At 46.1% G+C, this 18,645-nt stretch overlaps 1 protein-coding gene across 3 annotated transcripts; it reads left to right on the top strand.

Moving 5' to 3' along the window:
• The first annotated feature begins 5,611 nt into the window (after positions 1-5,611).
• On the top strand, positions 5,612-16,630 carry SAP30L (SAP30 like). Of its 3 annotated transcripts, none has more exons than XM_062609964.1 (4): positions 5,613-6,085; positions 7,851-7,973; positions 9,604-9,702; positions 10,687-10,818. In XM_062609964.1, exons 1-4 carry the CDS (start codon positions 5,900-5,902, stop codon positions 10,747-10,749), a joined length of 471 nt encoding a protein of 156 aa, XP_062465948.1. In that variant the 5' UTR covers positions 5,613-5,899; the 3' UTR covers positions 10,750-10,818. The 3 variants fall into 3 exon arrangements, with proteins under 3 accessions (XP_062465949.1, XP_062465948.1, XP_062465947.1); XM_062609963.1 differs by lacking the exon at positions 10,687-10,818 and adding an exon at positions 11,639-16,630 and having other exon boundaries at positions 5,615-6,085; XM_062609965.1 differs by lacking the exons at positions 7,851-7,973; positions 10,687-10,818 and adding an exon at positions 11,639-16,630 and having other exon boundaries at positions 5,612-6,085.
• Positions 16,631-18,645: the final 2,015 nt, after the last annotated feature.

Below are 18,645 nucleotides of genomic sequence, written 5' to 3' on the forward strand. Positions count from 1 at the left end.
TCTGCTGCTTTTAAGTATCAGGATCCCAGACAACAGGGGATCCCTGGATGTGTGTTATGTTGCATGATAATACTTCGATTTGTTCTTGAAGCTGTTGTTGATTTATACTGGTGCTAATCTCTCGGGCCTACAGACAGAGTAATAGGTTTGAGGCTCTGGTGTGTGCAAGGTGGCTTTTTACATGCCTGGGAAATTAACTTTCTTTTCCACATCGTAACAGAAGAATGCGTGAGCCTTACTGAAAGGGGAATTCAGCATCATTAAAATAAAGATGTGCCTTTTAAAATGTAAATGTACAGCAAATGCTTAAACTTGAACCATTTCCTAGTGCCTTGCTGGACAAGAGAAGAGAGGGAAAGGGGTTGGGAGGTAAGGATGTCAGAGAAAGCTTGACTCTTGCTGTGTTTGTGTTTGTGTGTGTTTTCTAATATGTCCAACTTGTAAGTGCAAAATCTGTGTGAACGACAGTAATTCTGAAGCTCTGGGGTTTCCTTTGTTAAATCAATACCAGTAATGACTCGGGGAAGGGGGATGTCACTCCTAGTAGGAAGACTTGGAAAGGATGGCAGCTTCTTCTCGGTACGCTGTAACAACCAAAGCTAGATCAGGGAGTGTCCCGGTTAGCTGTTGGATGTTCCACCTCATGGTGAAGGCTCATGCATTTCACCAGCATGCAAGATCCTGCATTTTACTTTCTGAGTATCCAAATCAGAAATCACAAACAGTCCCAAAGGCCATTATAAAGCCACTGGATCTATGTGGTCTCAAATCTACTAGTCCAACTCTAAAGTCCTAATCCCGATTACTAAGCAAGCAAATGTGAACTTCGACCACAAAACAAGATAAAACTGATAGAACTAATAGACTAAAACATTTGATAACAATAACAAATAGCTGTAGCCTCTAGGGTGGAGAAAGGAATTGGTTTCAAAATGCATTCTCCAGGATCTCGGTGATAGGTTTGTCTATTCCTTGTACTGCATGCGTTTTATCTGTAAAACTGGATGGTGCCTCTTGAATCAGTGTATATTTATTTTGTGCATATTAGGACAAACAGCCTAATATCTGGGGGTGGTAAAGGACTTGTAGCACTTTAATGTAGTAGCTTTCATAAACTGGGAATCATGGATAGAATGCCTAGTGTTTTTAAAGCTGAATGGACTTCCTTTTATAATATATTTAAAATAAATTTTTAATGTGTTTTCTGAAAACTGTGTATGCCAAAATGACTGTCCCTGCCTGGTTTGCTCCCTTCTCTCTGCTTCTTAGGACAGTAAGCTCAGTTACCCTGGTCTGGTGTTTCCCCAGCACAGGCTTCCTGCCACATAAAAGACTGCTCTCCTTTGTCCCCCTGGGAAGCATCCTTCCTGGCTGCCCTTTGCATGAGGCATAACTGCAGGGTTTACTGTGGTCATGCCCAAGGCAGACACAGGCAGCTGGGGCTGCAGAGATGCCTGTGGGCACCTCTGTGTCTGTCCTTCACAGGTGCTTCCTGGGCCACTGGGATCAATGTGTTGTGCCCCAAAGCTCCAGCCCATCGCAGGACCCTGCAGAACTTCAACTCAGACAAGTTTAAAGAACCACAGCCATGTGTGGAGGAGACACGTGAGGAGAAATTTAAGATGTGGATAAGGCTGGAGGAGATTTGGAGAGAGATAGGTTGTGGAAGGAAGTGTTCCATGCCCAACGGTGCAGTCCCAAAGGGACTATGGCCATGGTGGGTGACTTGTGTTGAGGTAGGACCCCCCTGAGAGATAGTGGCCATGGACAGTCCTTGCTGATAGGATGCAGAGGAGCAGAGTAAACTTAGCCAAAAGAAGAAGGAAAGGTGTTTACTTCAGTATACATGTTCTTTTTTTCTCAGTAATTAAACTATTGATTATCAGTTTGTGTTAATTAGCAACTAAGTAAGTAAAAATCCCCGAGGTTGAAGCAGTCCCAGAAGACACAGTGCTGGAGCATCATCTGCTACGGTGTGTGCCTCATGGTCAAAGCTACAGCTGGTTTTCCATAGGGAGCAGCTTTGAGTGTAGTTGGCGGCTGCTCCCTGTGTGTGAGTACTCCAGGCAAGGGACCCAGGCAGCCTTGTCCTCCAACCAAGCACTGCCATGCCTGGCTGGTGACCTTTGCTGTCCTCAGAGCAATGGCCCTGCTGTCCTCTCCAGAGCCTCACCTTGCCAGGGACATTCCCTCCCAAGCCTGCCATCAGCCATGTATGCCAAGCAGCACAGGAAGCTTTTCTCAAAGGCAGTTTGTGTGTTTACTGCTGAGATACACAGCCAGGAGCACAAGATGTTAAAATGACCTCAGCTTATACGTGTGTTTTGTCTGACCTACCCATTCCTGTGGTCTAGGGGTGAAGCTGTCGTCCTTCTTTCTGATGGTATCTGCCTCAGAGCAACTGCTGAAGATCCATCCTACCCCTCGGTTTGTAGGCAAGGGGTTTTAACCATTCACTGTCCTCTTTGTGTTCTGATCTTCCATGCAGAGAGAGCTGTTGTTCAAGGAAGTTTATGGGCTGCTCATGGCCCTACCGTGCTCCCATTGGGACCCTCAGCACTTTCTGCTGTCACCATTTCTGCTGTGGCCTTCCTGGTGCTCCCCACTTAACTCCATGGGGTGAAAAACTGTGGAATACAAGAACAAACATGGAAAAATGTGCATGTGGGAAAGTCAACAGTTGGAAAGGAAGGGAAGGAAAAGCTCACTCTGGGGGGAGCAGCAGTCAGCTGCAAGGTTGGAATTTATGGTCTTAAAGGTCTTTTCCAACCTGGTTGATTCTATGATAGAAGTGTGATCCCAAGGGAAGATACTGCTGTGATTCTTGGCCACAGCACCATTTCCCAAGGGGAGGATGTGCCAAAAGCTGGAACAGTGCAAGTGTTTTAGCAAGTTCAGTACGTGCCACCCTAGAAAGACACTGCAGAGTGTGTGAGGTTGGGGGATGGTGCTGGGGCAGTGTTTGGCATTGGTCCTCAAGGGACAGACACTGAAAATGGTCTGATTACAGACTGGAGGTATAAAAACAATACAAAAGGCTTCTTCCCAGGACATCTTTGGCAGCAAAGACCTTCTGGGAGGTGGCATTTCTGTCCCAGGAACCCAAACAGCTCCATTAAACCAGTAAGTTCCAGGTGACAGCTACATTGCAGGCCTGTCTTTAGAGGGTAGTGCTGTTCCAGCTAAGGTTTAAAGACCTGTGCAAGTTCCCCTCATTTGCTTAGGGGGCTGCCTCAGCTGAGCAGGACATAACTGCTTTCAGGGCACTAAAGCTGCCTGGGTGATGATGGGTTTATGAAACACTGTTTCTCACTTCATTGCAGCTCCCACCAGGAATTATTGGATTGGGTTAGTGATAGATACCTAATAAAGATTGCCTCTATGAGGCCGTTTATTTCACAGCAAGCTAGTTCTGGACTAGCAGACTGTGAAATCTTGAGGTTCCCATGAGGATAAATGTGCTGAAATAAAGTGCAATTACACAAACACCTCCATGCACCTTTCTTTCCCTTTTTGAAAGGCTGAACGAGGTGTCATTGTGTTTGCCAGAGCTGGGGGTTCTCAGCACTGAATTAGCAAACACTGACAAAACCAGGGACTTGCCTTTGAGTGGGCATTGCAAAGCAACTTAAAGTCCTCCTGTTTGCATAGGCTCAGAGGTTGTAGCCCAAGATGAAATAGTGATACTGCCAGTGTCTCCAGCCAGCTTCCAGATGAATAGTCCAGGGAGCACCTCCAGAATCTCCTCTCAGGGACAGGAGCAACTCCTGCATGTTTTGAGCATGTTCCTTTTATCTACTGGCTGCTGTTAGCATTTGTCCCTGCAGTCTGTGCTTTCAGCTTCCCGAATGGCAGGAGACTCCTTCTGTAAAATGTCCTGAGCCTCCTGGTTGATTAGAGATAAGACTGTGGTGGGTTAACCCTGGCTGGACACCAGGTGCCCACTAAAGCTGCTCCATCTCATCACCTGGACAGGGGAGAGAAAATATAACAAAAGGCTCATGGGTTGAGATAAAAACGGGGAGAGTTCACTCACCCGCTTCCATCACAGACTTGACTTGGGGAAATCAGCTTAATTTATTATCAAACCAGTGGGAAAACAAGAAACAAACCCAAATCTTAAAACACCTTCCTCCTACCCCTCCCTTCTTCCTAGGTTTAACTTTGCTCCTGATTTTCTCCACCACCTTCCCCCAATGGTGCAGGGAGATGTGGAATGTGGGTTGTGGTCAGTTCATCACACGTTGTTTCTACCCAATCCAAAGCTAAGCCTCGAAAGCTTGTGAGTGGGAGCCCTGAGATCACTGTCAGACTTTTCCCAAAGCCAAGGGACTGTGTGAGTATTGCCAGGAGTGTGTGGAGGCATGCACATCCCAGGTAACATGGCCAGGGGCTGGTACAAGCATTGTCATCTTGATTTTTTCAGGGTCTTTGCTGGTTGCTGTTTCTTGGTCTGTGGGTAACTTGTTTCCACCTTCCCACTGAAGCAGCTGGCTCCTGGCACTGGTGTTCCCAGGACAGTGCACTGTGGTTCTTTGCATGTCCCAAGGTAAAAAAGAAAGTAATTGCCTGAGGGCACCAGCAGTAACTGTGAGACATGAGGCAGAACTGCCCTTGGGCCCCCAGGTTTGTTCTGTGTTTGGTATTGCAAGGACTGCCTTGACATCAGGGATTTTAATGTTTCAATCTGTTTCAGCAGAGCACGTTATGAGATGTCTCCTATGTGGAGCAGGATCATCCAATGGCCGAGAGCTGGCGGAGTCTCTTCCAAAGCTATTTTGTGTGTGTGATTTAGCACAGTTCATTCCATGCAGAACACGCTGTTCTGCATCCAGGCTTCCACGCTTTGAAGTGATTTTAGTCTATAGAACCTTTTTTCCTGTTTGTACATAAATTCCTCTATTCGGGAAGATGAAATCCTTCTCCACTTACAGCTGCTCATGCAGCTCTGACAGCAGCATCTGCTGTCTGCATTACAGAGGTCACAGTGCTTCCAGAACCAACATCTTACCCCACAGATCAGTAAGAATTTCTTTCCCCCGCACTTCTTGCCCCTTTTATAGGGTTGGTTTGGGTTGGTTTTTCTTTTCTCTGACAATGACAGAAAAGTTCACCTCTGGGACTGCTTTTCCAGCTCCAACTTTTCCCTTTCCCTACCTTATACCTCGGAAACACAGATTTGGTTTGTCAGCCAGGGGCTCTCCTACCTACGTGCCACCGGGGAGGTTTATGTGGAGACTGCAGTCGAGAACCGGCGCTTACGGAACACGCCGGTACGAGGCGGCGGGGCCGAGCCGCTGCTCGGGCGGGGCGCTCCGGCTGTGCGGCGGGAGGAGGCCGGCGGAGCCCAGGGAGCCGGTGCCGCTGCCCGGGCCGCGCCGAGGTGAACCGGGGCCAGGGAGGTGTCACTGCGGTGCCTGGCAACGCCGCTTCCCCCCGCTCTCCCGCCGACCTTCCGGCTGCCGGGCTACAGGGGAGGCGGGCCGGCGCCGCTCTGTGGCTGTGAGACAGGCGCTGCCTGCCACCAATAGGAGCGCGGAGCGGCGGTGTACGCCCCGCCCCTCGAGCAGCATCGCCCAACCAGCACCCCGCCTGCAGGAGCGGGGGGCGGGACTTCCGCTGCCGGGGAGGCGGTTTTGTGTGTGTGTGTGTGTGAGTGAGTGCGAGCTGTGCGTGCGGGGTCCCCGCGGGCCGCGGCGCTTGGGGGGCCCGGCGCGGCCTGTCCTGCCCTGCCCTGCCGGCGCTCAGGGGGGGTCCCCCTTGAGGGGGCCCCGGCAAGAGTGGGGGGCCCCCTGCGGGGGTGCCGGGGTCCCCCCCGGAGGGTGCGGGGTGACGGTGGCAGCGAGTGTTTCCCCGGTTGTCGGCTCCCCGGGCGGGGTGAGGGGCGGGCAGGTGGGCGATGAATGGTTTCAGCACCGAGGAGGACAGCCGGGATGGGCCTCCCGCCGCCCCCTTTTACGGCCAGAGCTGCTGCCTCATCGACGACGGGGACCGCTGTGTGCGCCCCGCCGGCAACGCGTCCTTCAGCAAGAGGATCCAGAAGAGCATCTCGCAGAAGAAGCTGAAGCTGGACATCGACAAAAGTGTGAGTTGTGGGCACCGATGGGACCCCAAGGACACCCCCTCTACGGCCCGGCCCCGCATTGCGGGGAGGCCGCCGGCGGGAAGTTGCTGCCCTGCCAGGCGCGCTGAGCCCTCCCGTGGCCTCAAGGGGGGTCACTGTACCCCAGGAGCCGTGGGGACACGGGTGCGATGCTCTGCGGGGTGAAGGCGGTTCGTCTGTACCGCGTTTTCCCATCGGCAGCGTTACCACGCTGGGGCTCGGGAAGAACGTGCCGGGGCGAAGTCACGGCTGTTCTCCTTGGTTGTCTCCTGAGGGTTAATGAAGCAGCGCTGAAAACGGTGTTTGAGGGGAAGCTTTCATGCGGTGGGGAGCACATAATGATCGGGGGAGCGAAGGGACCTTTGCTTCGGAGGTAATAGCTCGGGTTTAATTTCGGTTTCATATCGAAAGCCGCTGCTGCAGCTAGGTGGAATCAGCGGAATGGGTTGCTGTTGGAGTTCGGGCTCACTGGCGGTTTTCTTTTAGTTGCTAAGAATTCCTGTTCCCCTAAGGCAGGTTATTACTGCGTCTGATGGCAAAGTGAGGTGTGCTGCCTCCTCACCAGGGCACCTGCACGCTTGTTGGCTGGTCGGCACTGAGCAGCTCGATTTGCTGCTGACCCCTTAGTGACATTAAGTGACAGCTGTCAGCTCAAGATAGAAACAGGTCGCTTGCCAAGTAGAGAAATAGGTAGAGCAAAGCAGCCTGTCAAAGAGTACAGAAGGAATTTCTCCGAAGCAGCTCAGTTAATGGAGTTCTGCTTTTCTTATCTGATCTTTGAAGATTAAAACCATTAAAATAAGAAACAAAAAGGTGAAGTTTTGTCTTGGACTGTTTGGCAGGTTCCCTGCTTGGCTGGTTCTGTTTCTGACAGCCTGAATGCATCACATCATGGGAAGAGAGTGACTCAATTTGAAATAAAATCTTATTAAAACCCAGATTATTTCTCCTGGTTGTAGTCCTCAGCAGATTTGTCTAGTGGAATAGTAATTTCTTTCACTCTAGGAATGATTCGTTATTGACAGATGTAGGCTTTAGAAATAAAGAGGAAATCAGACTAGTAACTCAAAATGAGGGGAACATGTGAAGCTGTCTGCATAAAGTGATTTTAAATATCAGGTGTCTGTGGCTTTTGCCTGACAGGTACCAAGTAATACTGGTCATTTGTGGTTCTTGTTTTTCTATATGCTAAGTTTAGTGAGATGTTTGTTAAACAGGGGGTTCTGTGGCAGGCAGGATAAGCTGTAGGAGACGTTTTCTTTTGGTTTGTTTGTTTGAATTGAGGTAATTACCTAACTTCTATGTGGTCTAGATTTTAAAACACTTGCATTAATAATCTTCTGTACTGTTCAAACCAGAATGTTCAGAAGTGTAGCTCAGAATAATGTTTTTCTTGGTAGTTACCTGCTAGTAAGTTCTGAAGCAAATGCTCTTCCTCCACACAATTACCTGGGGTTTTTTTTCCTGACATACAGTTGCAACCATAAAAAAAAGAAATATATTATCTGCAGAGATTGAGCTGAAGCTCTCCAGTCCTTCATTTTCCTTGCTTTTCATGTTTGTAATGTAAATTATCTCTAACTCAAGAGGGCAATATCAGGCCTGGGCTTTAAGATGAGAAATTCCTTACCGTCATGAGGCAGGCAGTCATACCAGTCACCTGTAATGCTGCTATGGAAGTGGCTGCTGTTGAATGCTGTTCTGCAGTACCTGGTTTGATTGCTTTTTCACCGCTTCTGGTCCTTAGGTGAGGCATCTGTATATTTGTGATTTTCACAAGAACTTCATCCAAAGTGTCCGAAACAAAAGAAAAAGGAAGACAAGTGATGATGGGGGTGACTCTCCTGAGCATGAAACGGATGTCCCGGAGGTTAGTAGGTGTCAAGTGGGTGTAAGCTGCTTTTGAGCATGTTGAAGTTTCTCTTGGATGTTTTCATATATCAGAAAGCACTGACAAATTGCAGCTCCACTGAAACTGCTGTGGAGTTGCTCTCACTTTTAAGGGATACTTTTGTTCTGATGTGTGAAAATGTCCCAGTTTTCTTCATTTCTGTGTGAGTTCTTTCCTCATGTAAAGTTCTCTATAAAAAGAGGTGTAATAAGGTAACTGCACAGCTTCATTTATGTACTGCTTCCAAACAGAGCTGTTAAAACAATATTGGGTACTAATTCTTACTTAAAAGTAAAGTATTTTCAGTGGTGACTGAGGCCCCAGTACGGTTCTTTGTTACCTTCCTATGCATTGTTTTGCAGGTACACTAGGGGATTCAGTAGGTCACTCTCTCCATGTTTGGGTAATTGTTATCCAGGGATATTTAGCTTTTCCAGACCTTTGCATAGATGGGATTTTTGGCACTAATCAAAACAACCCTCAGATAATCTGTAACCTCTTTATTTGCAGGAAATAGGCCTGGGGGAGGTTGTCTGTGTTGCAGAACTCTAGAATAACCTCTTCCTTTGTGCCACTGTGTGTGATATTTGCTTTGGTGATGTTTCTGGTACGGCTAACATGGCAGAAAGTTGCCCAGAGGTGATGTTCAGAGTTCTGGCCACCTCAGCAGAGCCCTCTGCTGGAAATGCCACCTCTACTGACAAAAAGCAGTTTAATTGGGGGGGTGGGAAGCCACCAAAAATCGCCTTGCAGCAGAGCCTTGCCTTGGCTGCAGAGCTCTGTCCACACTCCTCCGGTGTGGAAGCGTTGAAGGAATAGCAAGTTTTTGGTTTGTGTATTTTTTAAGGATACCTGATTTTTGTTGTAGCTGTTTGTGTTTCCATTCTAAAAGGTTCTCCATCAAACCTTTCCTATACAGGCTTTATGTTAATTGCCAGGATGATTGGTGAAGACCTAAAAATGTTAGTGCTGTAGAGCATGCGGGGTATTTGGTGGTTAAAAACTGAGGGATGCACGTCACCTAACTGATCAGGGAGCTCTGCACTGTGTCAGCTTTAATGTCAGTTTCTTCTTAGTTTTCAGCAGAAATTCCTTTTGTCTTTGAAACACGGCATTTTCCACATGATTTTCATCTTCCTTCCTGCAACCTCCCCCAGCTTTGCTTTTAAACTGTGCACTTCCCATTTAAGTATTTGAATTTCATTTCTTCCCTGTCTCTGCACTCTGTTTTATGTCAGAAGCCATTTGTTCAGTGCCTGCTAAATTGATATTTCATGTGTGAGCTTTTTCAACCTTGTGGGAACAAAAAGTTCCTCTCTGCTTGGAGGTTGCAGAGGTGTAATTGAGAACAGAAATTGGCCAGCAATTCTGTTGACAGCATGTGAACCAGAACAAAATTTTCTATTTCCCTGAGGCTGTTTTGGTCCTTCAACATTAACAGATACAAAATATACTTAGATTTGTCAGTAAGGCAAGCTGATGTGGTGCTGAATGCAGGCAGGGAGGAGTCCTGTTGGGGAAGAAAGCATTATTTTTATATACCACAACATTTCTGCCTGATAACAAGCAAAAGGTGGTGCTCATCCCCTCTTCTCTGCATCACTTCCAGGTTGACTTATTCCAGCTCCAGGTGAACACCCTGCGACGTTACAAGAGACATTATAAGTTGCAGACTAGGCCTGGACTCAACAAGGCTCAGCTGGCAGAAGTAAGTGATGACAGAGAGAGTGTTACCTTTATTATTAAAACACTTTTTATCTCCTCTGCTCACGCGCTTATTTTGTGGGTGCTAATGCCTGTAGTGACTCGCTAGTACGTACCATGTGCACTGCAGAACGTTTCAGGAGATTACACCAACAGAAAGCTGTGTGCTTGTTTTCACCTGAGACAGTCATGGAAGACATGGAAGCTGGCTCTTGAAAGTATGTTTTAGTAACTTGCTGTTATCTGCTTCCTTTCACTCCTTGTTCATAGGCACAGTCTGTTACCTTTAGGGTGCAGAAACAACCTAGTTTGCAGTTGCCAGTGTGTTAGCTGAAGATGGCTGTTCGACTGAAACTGAGACTTAGACACTACTAGTCACACCCTGTTAGTTTTTCTTTCCTCACAGGCACTTGAGCTGGTTGGAATTGCTTATTATTAAAGGCAGAATCCCTGACCATGACTTCAGATTCCTTATTTCCTCCCTTGTCCTGATGTCTTATGATTCTGTATTAAGTCAATAAAAGGCTCTTTCCTTAAGGGCCTCTACTGCTGCTTTCTCACCATATGGGGTACTACTTAAGAAAGGACTCTCTGTATCTCTCTGTTATTTGAGCTAGTTGTGCTTATGTGCATCTGCTCTGCTCTCTTTCCTGACTTGATCTGAAGGCATTCAGTGGGAAAAGTCTTCTCTAAACTGTAAAAGTGAAAAATCTGTAGTGGTTACTGAATGGTAACAAGGTTGATTTTGTAAGCTGAGGCTGTCACAACAGCCCAAAACTGTTTTGCTTTAAAGACAAAAGCCAGCAGACCAAAAAAGACAGCAAGATGCTGTCTTGCTCTCTTTCAAAGTCAGCTAGGGCATGAATATACAGAATACAGCAAATGTGTAGTGCATGTAGGAGTAAGTTAAGTGAAGCAGGGTGGGTGTATGTCCTCAGTAGTAGCTCTGATTTGTCATGTTCTACCTAACCAGTTCATTGTCTCTCAGCTACCTCCTGCCATGAAGGACTACTTACTTAGGCAATTTACCATGAATGTGCCCAGGAGTTAAACAAATAAAGCTACTGTGCAAGCAGAAAATAAAGGGAGCCTAACTTCAAGTTGTCACACACTTCCCAGATTTCCTGTGAAGTCTGAGCAGCTTTGACCCTACGCTGGATCCTCGTCCAGCTCCCATGCTTGAATCACTGCTGCCTGAGGCTCTTAGACTCCTGCTGCTACCCCACCGTAAGGAAAACTCAAACTTCCATAAATCTTCTTGGAGTGCCTTATTGCTCAGCCTGCATCAAAATCCAGTTTTGGAGCTGTGTTGGGTATCAAAAAAGAGCTTCTTCCATATGAGAAGCAGATCTCATCCAGCTCCATATTTTCGACATTCATTTTTTGAGGAAAAAGCAGCTAATTGTTCAGGGTTTATGCCAGTGCCAGAGAGGGGTAGCCCTAACCAAGTCCTAACCCTCCCCTTGCAAATCCCCTGGTGTTCCTCTCAGTGAAAACTTATCCGATGCATTTTCCTTTGGATTCTAAAACTTTGCTACATCTTGTTCACACATCAAAGTGTTTGAGTATTTCTGACACTCTCCTTTAGAATACTGAGCTGCAGGGAGAACTTGCTCTCTAGATAATCTTGGCATGAAATGTCACTTAGGAGAGGCCACACTGCTTTGGCAGGAGGACGTTCTGGCTTCCAAATTTCACTTGTAGGTTGGCTACAAATACTGCTGACATAGCAAAACTGTGTTGTGTTCATAGGCACATTCCAGCTGTAAAGAGAGAGAGGTAAATGAGGACTGACAGTTTGAATTGGTGCATGTTTGACTAGAAGTATATTACGCTCAGTGGCCATAAAATCGTTTTTGGAAAGTGAAGAGAAACCCTGTTCTGATTATTTCTACTTTTTAATGTCAGACTTTCTGTCTCTTTCCATGTTGTCCTTCCAGACTGTCAGTCGTCACTTCAGGAATATTCCTGTGAATGAGAAAGAGACGCTTGCATATTTCATCTATATGGTGAAGAACAACAAGAGCAGGCTGGACCAGAAATCGGAAGGTAGCAAGCAACTAGAATGAAGATGAACAAGACTTGGGATAACAGAGACCTTGAAGGAACAGATGGTATTGTGCGTTTTAGGTATATAAAAACTGCTGAAGTATATTGTAAATTTTTTTTTAAATGCAGTAAGTCTGGATGACAGAAAAAGCTATAGACATTGTTATCAGGAGTGTTGGGAAACACGTGCCCAGCATGTTTCTGAAGACTTCTTCCCCTCATTTCAAAGTCACATTGGAACAGAGAAATGAGGATAATGCAGAAACCAAGTAAACCCACAGGACTGTGGAGTTTGTCAGCTCAGTGTTCTAAACCATTTCTGGAAATCTGCATCTCAGTGCAATTCAGATCACAGATGGAATTTTCCCGCTGAATTCAGACTGCATCACAAGCCACCACTGCAGTTTGTCTTGGCCGAGGACTGGAACAGCGACAGAGATTAAATCCATTATTGAGTTGCATGGGCCAGAAGTTTGCCTGAAGTTTGCTCCCCACCTGCACATGGTCTGTCCTGCCTTGAGTCAGTGCTTCAAGTCCCAATCTTATACAGCTGCTCCAGCTCACCAAATCTGCTCCCGTGAGCTCCACTAGTGTGAAATTGATTTATTTTTCTTTAACCATGCTTCCTCCCACCCCCTTCTGACATGGATGCCAAACAATTCTCTGCAATCTCTTTTTCTAATTTCTTTTATTTCAGAGCTCGCTAATTAATTGTCTGTAAGCATTTAAAAACTTCTGCTTTTCCTCAGAATGTGGTATTAAGGCAAATACAGCTTATCTGCTGGGTTTGGTCCTGTTGGTAGAAATGCTCATTTAATTCACTTATGCTCATTTCCTTTGTATTCAAGGCTCAGTGATGGTAGGTGAAACAGGGACATCTGTCTCTTAATCTCTGTGTCAGATCAGGTATCAGTCACAAATGAATTTTATACTGAAGATGCTCTTCAGCAGGTGTCACAAAACTGCTGTCGATCAGTGGGCTCAGCAGTCTCCTTTGGTAAAAGCAGACTTATGCTGATGGGTGTAGTACCATAACTGGGAGAGTGACCTGAGTGGAGCATGATGCATTTCATCTTTCTTTGCAATGGGCAAGAAGTATCAAAGCATTTGCCTTTTATGAGCATCACATGTGCTTTCGTAAGAGCTGTGTGAGTGGAGGATGCTGGTGCTCTGTAACTGGGCACTGTAAGAGGAGATCGCTCTGATATTGTTATTTAAAGCCAAGGTGTCCTTACAAACAATGCAGTGTTTTTTTTGGCAAAAGGAGCTTATGAAAGTGTTGGTTGTGACTGACTGTTCTCCAGTGACCTCAAGTCTCTTCAAGGGGATGTCATAATTTAAAGCACCACTCTTTCTTGCTGTTTTGATGTCTCCATTCTGTTATGAGATGCCAAGACTACACATAGAGAGTATATTCTCAACAAGCCTTAAGCAACGAACTGAACAGTAGAGAACTTTGGCTAACATTTTCTCAATGGCAGGTTTTACTATTCTGAAACTGGATGAAGCTTTGTTGAAGAGCTAGATACACACCATGATTGCAGCTCAGTGCTGCTTCAGAAGGTATGAAGGGTTCACATGGTGAAGCTCTTGTTGAAGCTTTCCCAGGGTCTCTTTAAAATTCAAGTCATAATTTAAAGCAAGCTGTTCACATCAGCTCTGAAGCATTTGCTAATACTCCAAAAATGTGTTCAACAAACTTTGACATGTCTCAGTCCTGTGTCGTAGGCAGAAATACTCTTGTTATGGTACACATCCCATTTGTGAAGTTTTGGAGAGTGTGATTGTTTCAGCATTTCCTTGTTCAATCCAGTATGGATTTTTAAGAACATCAGACGAGAGAGGTTCAAGGAATGAGGAGAGAATGTCTTTTGTCGGTATTACGTGAATGTTTAAGAAGTTCCTAATTACTGGTCCTTTCCTTATAGAAAGGGTGGAGTAATTCTCACATCAGTCACCATGATCTGGCTTCTCTCATTCAGGACAGATAGCTAAGAGGGTTCTCTGACTGCATGGGTGATCATCAAAGTGCTCGTGTAATCAGAGGGTATTACTAAGGGAAAATGAGTTTCTGAGGTGAGAGGGTTATGCCTCGTTGTAACTTCTAGACCAAAACTGTAAAAAAATGTAGTTTGTTTGGGATTTACCTTCTTTTTTTGTTGTATTTTGTTTTCTTTTATTCCTAAGAGTAAATAAATCTGTTGGGGTGTTTTAGCAGCCAGCAGCAAAATGGTTCGTTTCAAGGAAATACGGTGGCAGGTTCCATCTGTTCAGGTGTATTCACTGGAATGCTTTTGTGCAGAGATGGTATCCAGGAAACTTATTTTTATTTTCCTTAAAATAGTCAATTGATGTGAAATGTGATCCTGTTGGGTCACTCTTAAAGCAATTATACCTTTTTTGGGAAGAAAAATGAAATTCTTAGTGAAGTGTGATGATGAAGAGATGTTTACCAGCCATTAGCAGTTGTTTATAAGGTGGAAAGCTTGGAGGCAAGACACCAAAGAAACAGAAGAATCTTTGGCTGTCGGACCCCACAGCCTTATAAACCCTTGCAAATGCCTTATTACCTTGTTCTCAACTGAGCTGAACGCCTTGAGCAAAAAGAAGCCGATGTCTTGTTGGAAGGGTTAGCCACTCTATGGCTCCCATGCTATAAACTGAAATCACACATCAATTCAGTAGCAATATCCATGTTCAGGGTGCCTGTGATTCTTGAAAAGCATTTAGTGTCTAATAACCAGAAAACGTAACAATGCAATTGTCGTTCTGTATGAAACCATGCTGTGTATTTGATTCCTTATGCTGCATGCCAATTAAACAACAAACGACTTTCCAACTTCTTTTTGGTTTAAACTTCAAAGTAAATGTGTTTGAACCTCACACTTGTGAAGCCATGAGGTGGGACATTTGCTCAGCACTTTTAGACCTGACTTGTTGGAAAGGTGGAAGACCCAAATCGCTTTGGCTGGTATGATGAGTTTGTTTTTCCTTTTACATTTTTGCTTTTCACAGATGGGCCTTAAATTCTGTCTAGCTTTGAACCATGGAGCACAAGCCTTGGGGGCATGGAGGATGACCAGATGTCATCTTCCATTTCTAATAGTGGAAGCTTATTTCTTACAAGCCTGCATAGGTGATATTCACCCTGGGGCAGAGGAATCGTCTTTGAAGCTCTCCAGCCATTACAGAGCCTAATTCAATTACATTGCCTAATTCAATTCGCATTGAAGAGTTGTATTAACTTCATTAGACTTCTGAATAGATCCAAAGCCATTAGTATGAGATCCAAATAATGCAGAAACATCTCTTCTGGGGTTAATTCCATCCTGTATGCTGACCCTCTGCTCACTTTAAAGGAAGAAGAAGAAATCATTGCTGGTAGTTATCGGCTTGAGCTCAACTCGAGGGAGTTGGAAGCATGTGAAGACTCGAGTCGGTGGCAGTCTGATGGCTGAAAAGTGCAAATCTATCTGAGGAGGCTGTATTAGAATGCAGGGTCTGAGTTTCTGCATTGCAAAGAATATTGTATAACATGAAGTAAACAATGGCATTAAAAGTTAATGTTTCTTTTGCCAGGCACTTTAGATGCTCAAGCCTGAGAAAACCAGAGTGGGCAGGTTTGTACCTTTTGTCCCCAGTACTCTGTTGTCTTGGTTTTCCTTAGTAATGTGGCTGTAGACCACTAGATGCCCTGGTGTGCAAGACTTGACCACAACACAGCAAGTCTGGCATTTCAAGTTAGTTTGAAGTGCAAGCTGGATTCAGAGAGGCTTTGAAAACAAGAGCCACAATAACCCACAGTGAGTGTGTATTTTCAAGGGGGTCATGTTGGCACAGAGATGAAACAGGACATGGCCCACAGAGAGACTGAACAACAGTTAGCAGCGTGGAGGAGGATTTGTTCAGTGTTAGCTCTTGTAATGGATGTTTTATGAGAGGGGAAGAAGGGGGGAGCTGTGCACTTTACATCTTTTGGTTGAGCCAAATGTAAATACCAATGGGAGAGCTTCAGCAGTAACTGCAGTTGGAGGGGAGAGAAATGGTCTGCTGAGGGACTGTTTATTTAAATGTGCAGATCATACACTTCCCTAGAGCACTAGAGTCACTTTGCCTGTACAGTTTAAACAAGTGGGCAATACAAGGCGGCCTCCTGTACAAAAGGAGTCCTTGTACTGCCCCAAGTATTGACTGAAGAGTCCTAAAGGTGAAGGAATGTTATTGATGCCTCACTCCTCTTGTCACTGCTGCCCTTTAACCATCTCTAGCTTATCAAGTCAGGGAGTTCTCATGTTCCACTTTCAAAGTGCAGATGAACTGTTAGGATGTAAGATACTCCTTGCACTTTTCACAGCTATCCCTGGTCTTGCGGGTTGGACTTCCTGGTGAACACATCTGTTTGGAATGAATTGAAGTGTGGGGAAAGGGGGAGGCTCCTGCCTTAAACCTGAACTTCCCTTGCAAGCGACTCTGCAGCCACCCTGTGCATTAGGAGGCTCAAGGAGCCCTTTAGCTGAGCCCAAACAGGGCTGGGTTTACTCCATAGCTAGTGTGCAAGGGAGGTGAATAGCAGGTAACTTTCAGTGTGGCTTGAAGTCTTTCAGCAGGCTTACCAGGAGACAAAAACTGTTCCCTCTTCTGTTTCTGGCCTCCATGTGTTGTGCTGATCTTATGCCAAATGTTTTGGACACCTTGTATTTTTAACTGTGTAATATAGCTATGTATTGTTAAAGCAACTTAGTAACTTATAGCAAAAACTGTAGAACTCATTTCTCTGAGGTGTAGGAGATGTCCTGCTTCCACTGTGTATGAAACTTTAACTCTGTACTGTCTGACAAAGATACAATGCTGAATTTCACTTTAATAAATGATCTATCTAGCAACGAGGCCTACATTCCCTTCTCTTTGCCTTTCTGCCCTTACCGCTTTCAGCTCCGGAGCTGATGGAGTTCTGCTTTGCATGACCCTTTTGTGCCAGGCTTTTCTGATTCACCGTCATTTCCCACCTCCCCAGGGCTGGAGGATTGCAGACACAGAGGGGAGCAGCACTGCTGAGTAGGGGATGTCAGGCCTGAAGCAGAAAATTCAGGTGATGGGGTATTTTGTGACAAACCTGTGTGGGTTGTGCAGATATAAATCATGGGGACATTGAATGCCACTGTAAGAGCTCGCAAGAAAGAAGGAGGTTGTTAGAGAGCCACATGAGCTTGCATTTTGGGGTGTTGGGCTTTTGTGTGCTGGGGATTTTGCCCCCTGTACTATGAACAGTCAAGTGCAGCATCTTATTTGATTGATGTTTCCTAATGAATACTCTTTAGTTCAGCCCTGTGCTTCTGCTTACTTCAAGTGCACCCTTGCCTATGTCTCCTGCATGACTGCTCACTCCTGTTGCCCAGAATTGAAGCTGCATCCCAGCTAATGAGGTGGGTGCTACTCCAGAGCAATGCTGTCGTGGCATCCCAATGTTCAACCCGTTATCTGCAAGATCCTGGTCTGTGTAGTGCTGTTTCATTTCTTTTCCCCATATTGGTCTCCTCCTGACTCTCAGCCCTACAGGTAAAGATGCAGCGAGGAAGTGCAAAAACTGGGGCTTGAATACTTGTTCTCCTGAGCCCTGGCATGGCATTTCCTAAGGCTCTGCTGGCACTGCCTGAGGCATCCTTTAGCCTTGTTTTTTTTAGCCAGGAAAGGGGTTGTGTTGTAGCTTTTCAGACTCTTGGGTCTTGCAAAGGAGGATGTGGAGAGCTTTACACTGAAAATACATGACCTGAATTTGTTCCTGTCGAATTACACTGCTGATGTGCAGTAAAGATTTGCACTGATAATTATGCAACAACATCTGTATCCTCATTCCTTGGTGCTGTCCTACAAGCAACTGACCTGTCTCCTCATCATTGTTCAATTCACAGCAAGGGATAAATTGTCCTCTGGGAGGAGGCTGCCAGCTTGCACTGTGGCTGTGTGATGACTTCCAGCCATGCAGAACGCACGTATTGATCCTGCCAGTGCTGCAGGCAGGAGGCACTTGGTCCCCTGTCCTCCATCCCAGGGCATTTGGTAGTGAGGGAGTGGGGACTGCAGGGAAGAGAGCTGAATTGAATTGTGTTGGTGCTTTACTCTGCTGTGAGAAACAACGAGTGATCAGCAGTTACATTTGAGTCTGGTACTCTCTAAGCTAAAGGCTGACCTTGATGTATTGGAGACCTGGGGGAGACTGAGCTGGCACATCAGAAGCAATCACAGTGCCCTCAGTGCCTGTGTTTATGGTCTTGTCTGGAGGCCTTTGCAATGAACTAGGATCTTTCTGTATGAGGCAATGTGCTGCTGCCCTGCTACCAGTGTTGTGCCTGTCTCGGGGAGCTCTCAGCTGAAACAGGTCAGACCGGAGAGGCCACAGAAGCATGGAGCAAGCATGGATCACTTCACAGGGCATCCCCTCTGTGTTGTCAGGCTTTCTGAGGAGGTATCAGGGAAAAGCCTCCAGGTAAGGGCAGCGTAACCTAGTGGAAGGGGAAAAGCCCTGTCATTTGCATTCCCAAACTGGTGAGTATGGGCTCTTCTGCCAGCACAGCGAGGAGGTGTCCTCTCTAGGGAGAAAGGGCAGAAGGGCAGCAGGAGGGGAGCTTTAAGCAGCAACCTATTACCCAGGCACCTCTTTAGCAGTGAGAACTCTGATGGTACAAATACACCCTGCCAGCTAATCAGTTCTCTCTGTAGAATAATGAATAATGCTGCTTAACCTCATGTTTGCTCCCTGCCAAGAAACCCGCAGATTTCAAGCCCAAAACCAAGGAGGAGCCTGCTCAGTCTTTTAACAAATTCACACCGGGAAACCAAGCAACCAGATCGATCGGACGGGCCCGCAGTGCACATCTCTGCGCTCCGTGCTGCCGTGCGG

Source organism: Pezoporus occidentalis, unplaced genomic scaffold, assembly GCF_034315485.1.
Source record: "Pezoporus occidentalis ecotype Australia unplaced genomic scaffold, CSIRO_AGI_Poc_V1 ctg142, whole genome shotgun sequence".
Taxonomy (NCBI): domain Eukaryota; kingdom Metazoa; phylum Chordata; class Aves; order Psittaciformes; family Psittacidae; genus Pezoporus; species Pezoporus occidentalis.

Excerpts from the sequence above, each read along its gene's own strand:
- SAP30L (XM_062609963.1), top strand. The coding sequence starts at position 5,900 with ATGAATGGTTTCAGCACCGAGGAGGACAGCCGGGATGGGCCTCCCGCC. Across the intron at positions 6,086-7,850 it reads AGCTGGACATCGACAAAAGT|GTGAGGCATCTGTATATTTG; the intron begins GTGAGTTGTGGG and ends TCTGGTCCTTAG. Across the intron at positions 9,703-11,638 it reads ACAAGGCTCAGCTGGCAGAA|ACTGTCAGTCGTCACTTCAG; the intron begins GTAAGTGATGAC and ends TTGTCCTTCCAG.